This window comes from Lynx rufus, unplaced genomic scaffold (genome assembly GCF_022079265.1).
Source record: "Lynx rufus isolate CCGP_SWC_20201006 ecotype Redwood Valley unplaced genomic scaffold, mLynRuf1.p SCAF_44, whole genome shotgun sequence".
In the NCBI taxonomy this organism is placed as follows: Eukaryota; Metazoa; Chordata; class Mammalia; order Carnivora; family Felidae; genus Lynx; species Lynx rufus.
The window spans coordinates 1,364,766-1,378,110 of NW_025814861.1; the positions used below are offsets into that span (position 1 = coordinate 1,364,766).

Here is a 13,345-nt window from a genome sequence, read left to right on the forward strand (position 1 = left end):
CTGCTGCTTCGGTCCGGGAAACTCCCAACTGGTGGCCTCCATGCAGTGTCCTTGGCGAAGGACTTGTCTTAGGACCGCTGAGCAGTAGAGGGGCTCTGTCATGGCCTGAACCCAGAAGACTCACAGGGCCAGAAGGTGACTGAGGATGGACAGCGAGGGGCCGGGGTGAAGGGGGAGCAGGACTGGTGGCCACTGCCCGTAGACTGGTGCGCTTCTCAGGCACGGCGCGTGAGCCTGGGAGGATTGGCCACGGTGTGGTGCCCACTGGTAGGGGCAGCGTGGCAGCCGCTCTTAGGAGCGTTGCCCGTGGCCGCACCTCGTAGGGGCCCTTGTGCGGCCCGTGTGCTCTCTGCCGGACGGGGGCTTTGTCTTAGTGCCAAGGAGGAGATGGGAGGACCACAGCTCGTACTTTGACTTGTTGAAGGTCACTCAAGATGGGAACATCACTGTGACCCTTTTCAGTACGAATAAAATGAGCACAGAAATAAAGTATTATGCACTTAGAAAGATACTCTTCCCAATACCCTTTGGCTTTTGAAGACTGCTTTTCAGTGGACCGGTCGTTGTCTGGTTCACAGTCACCGGCTGTGCGCACAGTCTGGTCTTTTCACACCTGTGCCTCAAGAGGGCTGAAAAGTCTGACGTCCCTCTCGGAAATTCTGCCTTTAGTAGGAGTTAGGCTCTTGCCGCACTGCCCATGGCCAGCTTTGACCGAGATTAGGTTTTTGGTGCAGTAGCCAGATGCGCGCACCTTCTGGAGGTTCCCTTCTGTCTCCTTCTGGGGCCGGAAGGGTGGTAGGGGTGGAAAAGCTGTCTGCCCCTTTTGCACCCTCCGTGAGCCAAGGCTGGCAAACCGGCGGAAGGGAGACTTTCCGCCACCACGTCATCGTGTGGGAGTTCGGGTGCGCGCTTGTGCCGATGTGCCCATCGTTCCGTGACTCCTGCACCGTTGCTCAGAAAGCCCCTCCAGAAAGGCATGCTAATCATAATTGCTCGTGAATCAGTGAAGAGTTAGTGGAATTTTCTCCTACGTCAGCCGATGCGAGTACACATACTTCTCTCTGTTCTTTGCCCTGCTTGTGGAAAAGAGTAATGTGAATATGGGCCTTCCAGGATGCTTTGGTCTGGCCCTCTGACCCCCTCTGACACAGCGATGCTCTTCTGTGCAGCCCGGCGACTTGCTCCCCCTCCCACTCCCTGCTTTCTCTCCTCAACCCGTCATCTGTCTCCTTACTTTCAGTCTCGTCCTGGCCGTAATCACCAGCTAGGTAACTAGTGTCCAAGTGCCCATGAGATTTTATGTAGCTTGTAAATTGTGAGAACAGGGACATAGGAACATTCTCCTTTCTTTGTCTAGTACTTGACTCTTAGAGATCTTACTTCTGTCTCCAAGAATAGGCAGCCGCTGTCCTGTCCTACAGAGTGGGGTGATGCTGATTCCAGCTGTACTGAGCATGCCTTTGGTTGTATTTTCTCGTTTTAATTAGTATTTCAGAAGTAATACGTGTTCATTATAGAAACTTTACAAAAACGCAAAGAAACAAAAGCAAGAAAATTAGGGGTGTTTCATAGCCATACTTTCTTTCTAGATGTGTATTGTTTCCATTAAAAAATTTTTTTTCAGTGTTTGTTTATTTTTGAAAGAGAGCGCATGAGTTAGGGAGAGGCAGAGAGAGAGGGAGACGCAGAATCCAAGGCAGGTTCCAGGCTCTGAGCCATCAGCACAGAGCCCAATGAGGGGCTCAAACTCACAGACCGTGAGATCATGACCTGAGCCGAAGTCGGACACTTAACCGACTGAGCCACTTGGGGGCCCCTTCTTGTTTACGATTTATTTCCAAAACATACTGTATATCTGCCATGGGACCACCTGGAGCTATTTTCCACCAAACATTGTATTACATTTTCTTTCCGTGATATCATATATTCTCACGAGTTTGACTTGTATTGGCAACACAATGGTCTGTTGCTTGGTTCTGTCGTAATTGACACAATCTGTATCTAATGTTAACTATTTAGTTACAGAGCATTGAGTCTAATTTTATCTATTACATATAATGCTGTGATGACCATCCTTTGCAGCTTATTTTTGCATACATCCATGATGTTTTCCTTGGGCTAAATTCTTTTTTTTTTAATTTGTTTTAATGTTTATTTATTTTTGAGACAGAGAGAGAGAGAGAGAGAGAGAGAGAGAGAGAACGACTGGGGGAGGGGCAGAGAGAGAGGGAGACACAGAATCCGAAGCAGGCTCCAGGCTCTGAACTGTCAGCACAGAGCCCGAGGCAGGGCTCGAACCCACAAACTGTGAGATCATGACATGAGCCAAAGTCGGATGCTCAACCTACTGAGCCACCTAGGCACCCCTCCTTGGGCTAAATTCTTATAAAAAGAGTACAGATATTTAATTTTGACACGTACTGACAAATCATCCTCTAAGAAGGCTGTTCTCAAAGGACTACTCCTACCTACCGTGTCTGGAAGGTTCTGTTTTGTTACCATCAAAGCTGGAGAGTCCCTGATGACTATTGAGCACTGATGTTTATGTCTGTGAGTTTCCTCTTTGGTATTAGTTTTGATGTATTTGTCTTTTTCTTCTAGTTTTCATGTTTCTGACAGAATCCTTGTGCTAGGGAGGATATTAACCTTGCCTTAGCCCATGTGTTGTGATTCGTGTCTGGGGCATTTTGAGTTTGGAGAAGATTTGCAGTCTCATTCAGGGGCATGTCGATGTTGCCCACTCACGCCCATTGCTGCCTCCTCTGTAACTTTAGAAATGGATATTCATGCTGAAATACTGAACCTCCCCCCCTGCCCCCAGACGCAAACAGGTCTTACCCAGATGTCCATCAACAGGAGAATGGATAAAGAGACATAGGTTTGTGCATACATTGGAATACAACTCAGCAACAAGAAGGAACAGATTACTCGTGCACACGATGACGTGGACGGTCATACTGAGCAAGAGAGAAGCGGAACAGAGACAGGGCAGGGCGGGATGGTGGTTGCCCAGAGCTGCGGCTGCTGGGGGAAATGAGGAAGGGCTGGTCACAGGGACAGCTTCTTTTGTGGGGGAGCAGAAGTAGTAAAAGTCGCAGTGCTGAGGGCAGCTCCACCGCGAGCAGACGAAACCATCGCGCCGGCTTTTACGGCACGTGAGTTAGATCACCCCACAAAGCTGTTCAGACAAGATGCGTGCAGGAGAGTGCATACTGTAATGGTTCCATTTATGTCAAGTTCTGGGCAATGTAATCTGCGAAACAGAAGTAAAACCATGGTTGGGGTGGGGCAGAGGCTCTGGAGAGAGCGGCGGAAATGTTCGGTATTTTTTGAGAGGTATTTACACGGGTATTTGTGATCATCAGACCCCATCAAACTGGGGAAAATTGCATTCTAGTTGAGAAAAAAAAACCAAAGAAGCAGGCCCTGATCTTTCTCTCTTTTTCTGTGTAAAAAATATATTTTCCGGGGCGCCTGGGTGGCGCAGTCGGTTAAGCGTCCGACTTCAGCCAGGTCACGATCTCGCGGTCCGTGAGTTCGAGCCCCGCGTCGGGCTCTGGGCTGATGGCTCAGAGCCTGGAGCCTGTTTCCGATTCTGTGTCTCCCTCTCTCTCTGCCCCTCCCCCGTTCATGCTCTGTCTCTCTCTGTCCCAAAATAAATAAACGTTGAAAAAAAAAATTTTTTTTTAAATAAAAATAAAAAAAATAAAAAAATATATATATATATTTTCCAAAGTCACGTCTCCACTGGGTAATAGGCCGTTAACTTTCTGTCAGTCAACAAAGATGCTGACCAGTCATCTCGGGATACCAGCTGCCGCCACACCCGGGGCCACCTTGCTTTGGGAAACCACCCTCCCCATGCCGGAGGTTTGCTCCTTAACATAGGCAGCGCCCTGCATGTTATAGGATGTAATTTAATGGCTTTCAGGAACTAAAGAGTAGTTCTCCCCCCACAAACTGGCTGGGAATCTGTTCTGCTGGAATGTAATTTCAGTGTTAAACTTCGTCATTTTGAGACAGCAGGGTTTGTCATTTCCCTCTTTCAAGAGGAAGTACCTTTATGTATCTTGAAACATCTCAACACGCTATGAAGGTATTTTTTGGAGGGTAGGGGACATTTTGGGAAGTTCAGATTATCTAAATCGAACAGTACTTGCATTAACAGTGTGCGGGAAATCTCCAGGCACAAAAAGAGACTGGGCGGAGGACAGACAGCTGACCTGCCTTGGGGTGAGAATCGAGCAGCAAGGAGCTGTCGTAGTGCCTCATGGCTTCTCTCTTGTGTGGGGTACAGGAGCTGGTCAGACTTACCATCGAGAAGCAGGGGCATCCGTCTCCAACCAGCCCAGTGAAACCCAGTTCCCCAGCCTGCAGACCTGATGGGTGAGTTCTGACTAAACCCTCCAGCCACTGGCCACTTGGGTCTCCCCTTGAGAGAGAGCGTGAGCCCCATCAGGTAGGCTGTTGGTGGCCTGTGTTGCTTTAAAGTGTGTCCAGCTCGCTCATGTTTCGAAGTATTGCCTGATCTCAGGGTTAGCGGTCAGCGTGACTCTTTCGCAGGCTGCTGCGTGAGACCATGACCCCCACCTGCGCTTTTCCGGAGCCACTTCCCTCCGTAACTGGAAAGAGCTTAGAGGGTTGGGTTTTGGGGATTGGGCTTGAGAGAACTGAGCTTCATCAAGAGAGTAAACTGCTGAGGGCAGTGTGGACAGTTTCAAGGCCTCGTAACCATATCTGCTACAAGCTCCTAGTAAAAATATAAAACATAATAATTTGGAGCATGTCGAGAACCTTTAGACCATGTCTTCTGAGGTTTCCTCTTACAGACAAGGAAACAGATGCAGTCGGGGGGTCCTGGCCGAACTCCTGCTATTTTTGGTGACCAGACAGACTTGAAACCCCATCTGTGCCCTAGAGCTCCAGGGACAGGGTCCAGGGCTCCTGCTGCCCGGGCCGGTGCCCTGCCTCGGTTCCATGGCCCGGTCACATCCTGCCCCGCTCGGGACCTGCGTGTGCGCTGTAACCTTCTGTAATCCCAGGTTCTTCTCATCCTCCAGCCAGTCTGAGGTCCCCCTGACAGATCGAGAGATGGAGATTCTGAACAAGACAAGTGGCCTGTCCCAGTCAGCCGAGCTGCTTCCAGACTCTACAGATGAAGAGGTCGCGCCCCCCAAACCCCCCTTACCTGGCATTCGGGTGGTTGATAATAGGTAATTTTTTATTTTTTGGCACCCTCTTCTGTTTATGATGTAATCTGATAAACGGATGGGTAGATGAACCAAAACGAAGACGGTGCCATTAGGGTAAGAACTTGGAACCCAGCCCCTCGCTCTTTGGAAGCCTTGGAATCTTGGTCCTCCTTGGGGAGGATCATCTGTGGAGGACGAGCCCGGCCCCAGCGCCCGCCCTTGCCGCGCCCTCCAAGAATTCCCAGCGGCTTGCCTCTTAGCCTTCGTACGACTTACTATGGAAGGAAAAGAAAAGATGTTTCTGATTCTTGGTGTTTTGGCATTGATAGGTTTTCTTTTGGCAGAGCAGTGGAGGGGGACGGGAGTTAAAAGTGTTCAAAGTAGGTGTGAAGTCTCTGATAATGAAAGAATCCCACATTCTGTACCCTGACGCCTTTTTAAAGAGCTTCTGTTTGGGTTTTCGGTTTGATAGGATTTCTCAATCTATTTCAGTCCTCCACCAGCATTGCCACCGAAGAAAAGACAGTCAGCTCCGTCCCCGACCCGAGTGGCCGTCGTGGCCCCCATGAGTCGGGCCACCAGTGGTTCCAGTTTGCCCGTTGGAATTAATAGGCAGGTAATGTCGCCCCGTCTGGAAGGCAGAGGAAGGCTTTGGGTGTGGGAATTTGGCTCCCGAGGCGAAAAGAAACCCAGTGGTCTTCAGCCCCTGGCAGTGGGAGGACCGTTCCTTCTCTGTACGGGACCACCGGACGGGGTGGAAGTTCCCGCGTGGGGGAGGAGGTCGGGGTGGGGAGGCTGGAGCCAAAGAGCGTCTCCTGCGGACATCTGAGGCTGGCCCTGGGGCCCTCGCTGGCGACGCACTCCCAGCACTCGTAAAGGCTCCTTTCTCAGGAGTCACAGATGCAGCTTGTTAGTGCTTGCATCAGAGACGGGCCTTTGCAGCCGGTTTCTGAGCTTGGCAGTCTCCTCTAAGTCAGTGTACCGATTCCTCTCCCCTGGGCTCTGCCACCACTTCTCAGAAGTGACTTGGGCCTGGTTTTCATTTCTCCACACCAGGATTTTGACGTGGACTGTTACACACAGAGGCGGCTGTCAGGAGGCAGCCACTCATACGGCGGAGAATCGCCCCGCCTGTCCCCCTGCAGCAGCATGGGCAAGCTCAGCAAGTCAGACGAGCAGCTGTCCTCTCTGGACAGGGACAGCGGGCAGTGCTCCCGGAACACAAGCTGTGAAACACTAGGTGGGCTCAGCCATCTCTCACCTCTCCTGTCTCTCCGCTTCTTGGTGGCCGCTTTGGGGTCATACGGCGATGCCAGTCTTGGTCCTACGACCCTGATCTGTCTCTTTGACTGCAAGATGGGGCTGCCGGTATCTGTCTGTCCCCAGGAGGTTGAACGTTTAGATGGAACAACCATGTGAAACTGCCTGGGAGATGCTCAGATGGTGGCTATTACTGTGGTTAATCCGGCAGTGTGTGATCTGACTCCCGTGGCCAAAATTAAGAGCCATCTGTGCTCAGAGCTATAGATGACGGGGAGAGCCCCTGACGGCTTTTGACGGAGGGGGAGGCCAGGTGGGCAGCACATGCTGACCTCCCGGTCGGTGCTGAGCGCGTGCCGCGGGGGCCGGAGGAGAGTCCAAAAGGCAGCTTGGTGCCAGGGTCCGAGAGCATGAAGCTGTTCGTGTCCCGTGAGCTGGACATTTCACTTTGAGGGTTTAATCAGAAGCTTGTAGCAAGATTTCTTTTTTTTAATGTTTATTTATTTCTTCTGAGAGAGAGAGAGAGAGAGAGAGCTTCAGTGGGGAAGGGGCAGAGAGAAGGAGACACAGACAGTCAGACGCAGGCTCCGAGCCATCAGTGCCGGGACCACGAGATAATGACCTGAGCTGAAATCAACAGTCAGACGCTTAACTGACTAAGCCCCCCAGGCGTCCCTGTGGCAAGATCTATCCCAGGACGTTACTCCCGGCATGACTGGGAGTAGTGGTGTCCCAGAAGCAAGCTAACTACTCAAGTGTTAGGGAATCCGACGAACCGTCATGCATCCGCTTGGTGGAGTGATACATAGCTATGAAAAGTCAATCATGATGCATTGAGTAATGGCCAAAATCCAAGACCACTGACCTAGTATTTTCTCAGTTGGGTGTTCAAAAAATGAATCCTAGGGGGGAAAAAAAGACATTTAAGGAAATATGTCAAATTGTAAACAGGTGATAGTTAAGTAATGCGATTGTGGATGAGTTTTATTTTCTTGATTTTGGTTTCTTTTTTTTGCCACATTTCCTACAGTGGTCATGCCTCTTTGTTTCTTTCTTTCTGTCTTCCTTTCTTTTTCTTTCTTTCTTTCTTCTCTTTCTTTTTCTTTCTTTTTCTTTTTCTCTTTTCTTCCTTCTTTCTTTTCTTTCTTTTTTTCTTTCTATCTCCCTTTCTTTTTCTTCCTTTTTCTTTTTTCTCTTTCTTTCTTTCTTTTTATTTCTTTCTCTTTTTCTCTTCTTTCTTTCTTTCTTTCTTTCTTTCTTTCTTTCTTTCTTTCGTAAGAAATTCAAACGATGGAGGCAAATAAGCAAACAGCCATCTTCCCACTCGGCTTTACTTCTGTAAGCAGGGAGAAGAATGAGGAGTATGAAATGAAGCATAGAGATGAGACGGGGATGCTGTGTCCTCACGCTGTGATGAATGGCACCGGGTTAAGGGGCGGGTTGGATTGTTTCTTTCTGCGGGGCCTTGTGACTGACGGGTCATGTTCTTCCCGTTGTGAATGCAGATCACTATGATCCCGACTACGAATTCCTTCAGCAAGACCTCTCTAATGCAGACCAGATACCTCAGCAAGTGGCCTGTAATCTTAGCCCGTTGCCGGAGTCCTTGGGAGAGTCTGGGTCTCCGTTCCTCGGCCATCCCTTCCAGTTGTCCCCGGCACCTGGCAGCTGTCCCCAGCAAGAGGGGTCCTCGGCTCCAGGACAGCAGATGGACATGCCGCCTGCCCTCCCCGAGAAGAAGCGCAGGAGCGCGGCCTCGCAGACCACGGACAGCTCTGGCTGCAGGGTGTCCTATGAGCGACACCCCTCGCAATACGACAACATCTCTGAGGTTGACCTGCAGAACCCAGCCTCGGCCCCGTCTGTCCCCTTCACGCCCTTTGCTGCTGTTCTCCCCTTTCAGCAAGGAGGGTCCCCAGCCTCTGTCGAGTTTGTGGGTGACTTCACCGTTCCTGAATCATCGGGTGACCCGGAAAAACCGCCTCCTCTACCAGAGAAGAAAAACAAACACAGTAAGCTTTTGTCCAGCCATTGTCAGCAAGCACATTTTGTCACCTAAAACGGTGGTGTGTTTTATTTAAGCATTAGGCCGAAATCAAACCGGTGGCCTCGTGATTTCATAAAAGATAGGGCCCGCGGCACGTGGACACTTCCAGGAGCCTTGTCTTGTCCATATTGGTGATGGTTTTCAGAGCCCGATAAGCCAACCTGTCCTTACGGCTGCTCTAAAACCTCGGGCCAAGCCTCCACAGAGCCTGAGTGTTTGGCCAGAACACGCAGCAGCAAAGAGAGACGAGGGTCCCAGCTGCAGGACAGCATTACAGCAACATCAGGGCAAAGCAGGGTGGACATTTGAATTTAGTTAGCGCCCACCATGCCCACAGAGGGGTTTTCTGAGGATCCCCGAGAGTGTGCACAGTTGCTGTTTAGAGAGGTCCCTGGTACCCCCGCTGTCTTCTGTTTGCAGACGTGAGATGTCATGTACTGACTTGGAATCTGAGGGCACCTGGTTGCAGTTGCTGAGGACGTTTCTTAGACCACATATTTTTAATAGATGATGTTCTTGGGGCCCAGGGATGGAGCTGAAATTTTAGATTTTTGTATTTTCCAACTGTAAATTTGCCATCAGGTTCCTAAGTAGAGTTCTACCGGAGACTTTTTCTGCTAGTTCCCGTGACAGCTGCCCCGCCCTCCCCCTCTCCCCACCAGCCAGGCTCTGCTTGGCCCTTCTGCGGCACTGGCTGCCACCACGAAGGTGTGTGTGTGCTCGCGTGGGCCACACAGCCCCAGGATTCCCTGGCCTCAGTCGAAGCATCCGGCAGAGGACTTCCACCAACTAGGACTTGAATCTCCCTCCCAGGTTCCCAAATGAGAGCATCTGATTGGCCCCTGCTAGAATGGGACCCACTCTCAAAGAAGGGGAGACCCGGCCTGGTTAAACGCGGCAAGGACGGCCCCGAGGGCAGCCGGATGGGCCTTGTCGCCCAGCTCCTTGCTGGGTGTCACCCAGCATGTGTCACAGCCTGGGTGGTATGGTCTCCCCGCTGGAGGGACAGCTGGCCGTGCAGACTGATGAGGTCGTTCCCACCTGTCGTTCGCTCAGGAGAAAGCAGGGCCCTACTGGTGGGAGTCACCAGGGGCAGTGCTAGGAACGTCTCCCTCTACACGAGCAGGTGTCTAGGGAGCTACTGGCCCTTCCCCTCCACCCACCTTACCTTGACTTGAGCAGTGTGCCAGTGTGCCGTCCTGGGCTCACACCGTCTCCTCTCCCTCTCTCCCCGCTCCCCTCTCTCTTCCTCCCCTCCTCTCCCCTTGTCTCCCCTCCCCTTTCCATTAAATTATCCAAACCCAGAATGCAGGGTAGGATTGCATCCATGCAGACCGCATCAGATGTGTGGTGCCTGGCCACGGAGCCAGGGGCCTCACCTTCTCAGCTCTTAGAGCAGGTCAGGGCACGCAGGGGCTGTAGAGAGGAGGAGGAAAAGGAGAGTCGTCCGCTCTTGCCTTTCCAGCAGCCTCAGGTCTCCGGTGGCTGAAAATACTTTCTGTTAATTTAGACGTCTATTTTTAGGCTTTATTTCTTCTATCAGTGTCTGTAGCACTTCTGTCTGCAAACCTTTAAAAACTAAGAGCTTAAGGTGTGGCATACCTGGGTTAAGGCTTCCCGCACTGTCGTATTTAGTCCTTACGCCCTGGTCAGGCAGTGATGTTGGCGCCCGTTTTATAGATGAAGAAACGGGAGCGCAGGGGCACTAAGCCTTGCCAGGATCACCTGGCAAGTGGGTGGCAGAGGGGGGTTCAGAGCAGGCCTGTGTTTTCCCAGCACAGCGCACACACTGCCTCCCACGCTAAGAAGGAGAGCGTCCGGCCCTCCTTTGTGGAGACCGTATGGGTTTCAGTAGTGACCCCCAGGCAGCTGGGAGTCGTTTCTGTGCCCTGTGAAAGGACCCCAAACCTGAGGCACAGCCCTCGTCTCTAGTCCGCTCCTCACTCCCTGAGGGGACCCTTGGGGCGTTCCAGGCTTTGCCCCAGTGGAAAACTTGCACAGTTGCTTCGAGAGAAAGGAGGAGATCGACATCATCCCTTACATGTGATTAATGCTGGACGAGCTCGTACACACGCAGTGCTGGTGTCACAGTGTCCTCCTCCTTTGGGTGGCACTGACATCCTTAGGGTCCTCGGCCCCTCTTGCTGAGGGCAGCCCCACGAGCCCCTTGTGCCCGACAGGCTTCCTGATCACTGCCCCGGGTGCCCGCAGGGAGCACCAGCCTGCGAGCGTCTCCAGCGATGCCGCTGCCCCCTTCTCTGAGCTCTTGGGCTGCTTTTGAAACGGACCCCTCTTGCTTATTCCTCCGGTCGCGAGCCTCACTGCTGTTTCTCTGCTTGGTTAGCCGGTCCCTGCGAGGACTTCGTCAGTTCAGGTCTTGCGGAAGCTTCCCGTCTGAGTCCGCCACAGAGGGTGGTGTGCAGTCTTTGTAGGGGGCACTCGGTAGGCGTGTGGGGTCCCCTTCAGAGGCTTGCGTCGTCCTCTGGGGCCTCATGGTGTTGGTGCCGCATGGAAGGAGAGCCTCACGGGGCTCAAGGGGGACAGTGAGGTGCGCTTGTGGCAGCTGTCCCCTCAGGGCGAGACTGCCTTTACGTACCGCGTTTTACAGCCACGCTCTGCTCAGTGCTTGTCGGAGTGAAGGCCCTTATACCGCTTCTTTTCAATCCCCCTTTTGGTGAAGGACATGAGAGAGGCATTCCCTGTCTACCCTCAATGTGGAGACTATTTGAAAACACAGAATTAAGCCCTGCAAAATTGTCCTGGCCACTTTTTCTTGGTATCTAGCGGGTGCTCATAGCGCTTGTGACATGACCCAAGAGGACAGCACCCAGCTCCAGATGGTGCCTTCGCTGGCATCCCCGTGCCTGCCACACACGCACCTAAGTTCCCTTGCTTCCAAACCTGGGCCCTTTTCCTTCCCAGCTCCCGTCGTCACCGGTTCCCCCCTGGCGCGTGCACAGCGGCCCCGTGAGTACGTTGATCGGCCCTCGTTCCTAACTCGTGAATCAAGGAGGCATAACAGCACCTGCCCTTCAGCCATGGGCGTGTCGGTGTTGGCCGGGGATCCCCTGCTCTCAGGAGCTTCCTCCACTGCCGAGAGAAGAGAAAGGCAGTACTGCATTCCGGGCCGGCCTTGACCCAGACTTTGCCACGGGGAGTGTCACGTGCAGGTTCTAGTCCCACAGAGAGACGGGGATCGGAGAAGGCCTTCCTGAGGATGCCAGAGGGCTGGACACAGGTCCAGACGGTCGCTTTCCCGAACCCGTGGAGTCGTCGGAAGGGCCTGGCTCTGGAGGTGGGGCTCGGATCACCCGAAATGTCAGGAGCGAGGCGCATACTGATGCTCGCACCCGAGGGCTGAGACGTCTCGCCTCCCCGCGTGGGTGAGGCCCCTGCTGGCGTCTGCTGCCGGGGCCACTCCGGTGATGCCGCACGGCTCAGGCGAGGGAGCCTGTCCCTGGGCGGCCGCACAGCTACGGGCTGTGCCACCGTGAGGCGGCCGCTTGGTGGCAGGTGGCAGGGCGGCAAGGGCTGGGGTTTCTGGAAGGATGTTTAGGGAGGAGAGGACGCACGCATTTGAATTCAAACACGTCTTTCTTTGCAGTTTGTCTCTCGCCCGAGAACGTTCTGTGGCCTCTGGGCTGGAAGGGGGGAACGGAGTTTAGCGGTTGTTACTTGTTTACCCAGTGGGTGCGTTACAAGACCCACCCCGGGGCGCCGCCTGGTTTAGCAGGGACTCAGCCGGGACGGAGGACACGTGTTTCCTTCACTCATTCATTCTGCAAATATCTGTGGACACCTGCGGCGTGTCACGTGCTGACGATGCAGCCGTGGACCCGGCGGACCCTTATGGTCCCTGCCCTCCAGGGGCTTCAACTCTAGTGGGAGGCAGTAAGCCCTGTTACATCAGCTTTAAAAGTGTATCCTGCATCAAACCACTCTCCCCGCCTCCGCCCACCCCGCAATCTTTCGCCCGAACCACCAGAGAGGCCCCCCGTTGTTTTCTCAAGACAAAGCGGCCGTGGGCAGGCCCCGAGGGGAGCCCTTGTTGGTCCTCGCCCCCGCGGCATCCCTGCCCCTTTCCCACAGCCTCTCGTGACCCCCCAGGCGACTGCCTCGCTCCTTCCAGTCTCCCCTTGCTGGCTCTGCTCTGCTCACCGCACCCTGGGCCCGGCCTCGGCCTTTGCTGGCCTGCAGGCTCAGTGCAGAAGTCCTTCACGTGGCTCATCCGTGCTCGGGAGAAGCGCCCGCCACCAGCCCGCTCTGCTGTCCACCCCCCGCCGGGCGCCTCTCTCCGGGTCTGTCTCCTGCCTTGTGGGAGGGTGTAGGCCTCAGATGGGCAGAGGACTTGTTTGCTGGCCCCTGTGAGGCCCCGGCAGCTGAGCCGGTGCCCGAAGCGTTGGTGCTCCTGGGACAGTCCCGCAGACGGCTCGGGACACCCTGTGGGAAGGGCTGAGTGGCCACAAGGGGGAGAAGGTGGGGCTGCCGGGCAAGCGACTGGCGAGGAGCCCCTGGGGACGCCGAGCCATGAGCGAGGGAGGAATGTGCCCGGCAGGACTGGGAAGAGCAGGGAACGGCATGTGCACACGTCCCGGGTGTCCCAGGTGCGGGAGGAGGATTGCGTACCTGGGGGGGGGGGGGGGGGGAGTGGGAACAGGGCTAGAGACCCCCAGGGCTTGTCAGCAGGGAGGTGGGGGCCCCAAGATGCTTTTTTATTTTTTATTTTTAAAAAAAAATTTTTTTAACGTTTTTATTTTTGAGATAGAGAGACAGAGCATGAATGGGGGAGGGTCAGAGAGAGGGAGACACAGAATCGGAAACAGGCACCAGGCTCTGAGCTGTCAGC

General features: G+C 53.6%; 1 protein-coding gene across 6 annotated transcripts in view; it reads left to right on the forward strand.

Annotated features, from left to right (window-relative positions):
• Positions 1-13,345, forward strand: part of RAPGEF1 (Rap guanine nucleotide exchange factor 1) — a 133,213-nt gene that overhangs the window by 84,629 nt on the left and 35,239 nt on the right. For all 6 annotated transcript variants that reach the window (XM_047098156.1, XM_047098157.1, XM_047098152.1 and 3 more), the window contains 5 exons: positions 4,298-4,386; positions 5,061-5,213; positions 5,685-5,808; positions 6,249-6,432; positions 7,958-8,464. In XM_047098156.1, the coding sequence (XP_046954112.1) occupies positions 4,298-4,386; positions 5,061-5,213; positions 5,685-5,808; positions 6,249-6,432; positions 7,958-8,464 (1,057 nt within the window). The remainder of the gene's footprint in view (positions 1-4,297; positions 4,387-5,060; positions 5,214-5,684; positions 5,809-6,248; positions 6,433-7,957; positions 8,465-13,345) is intronic.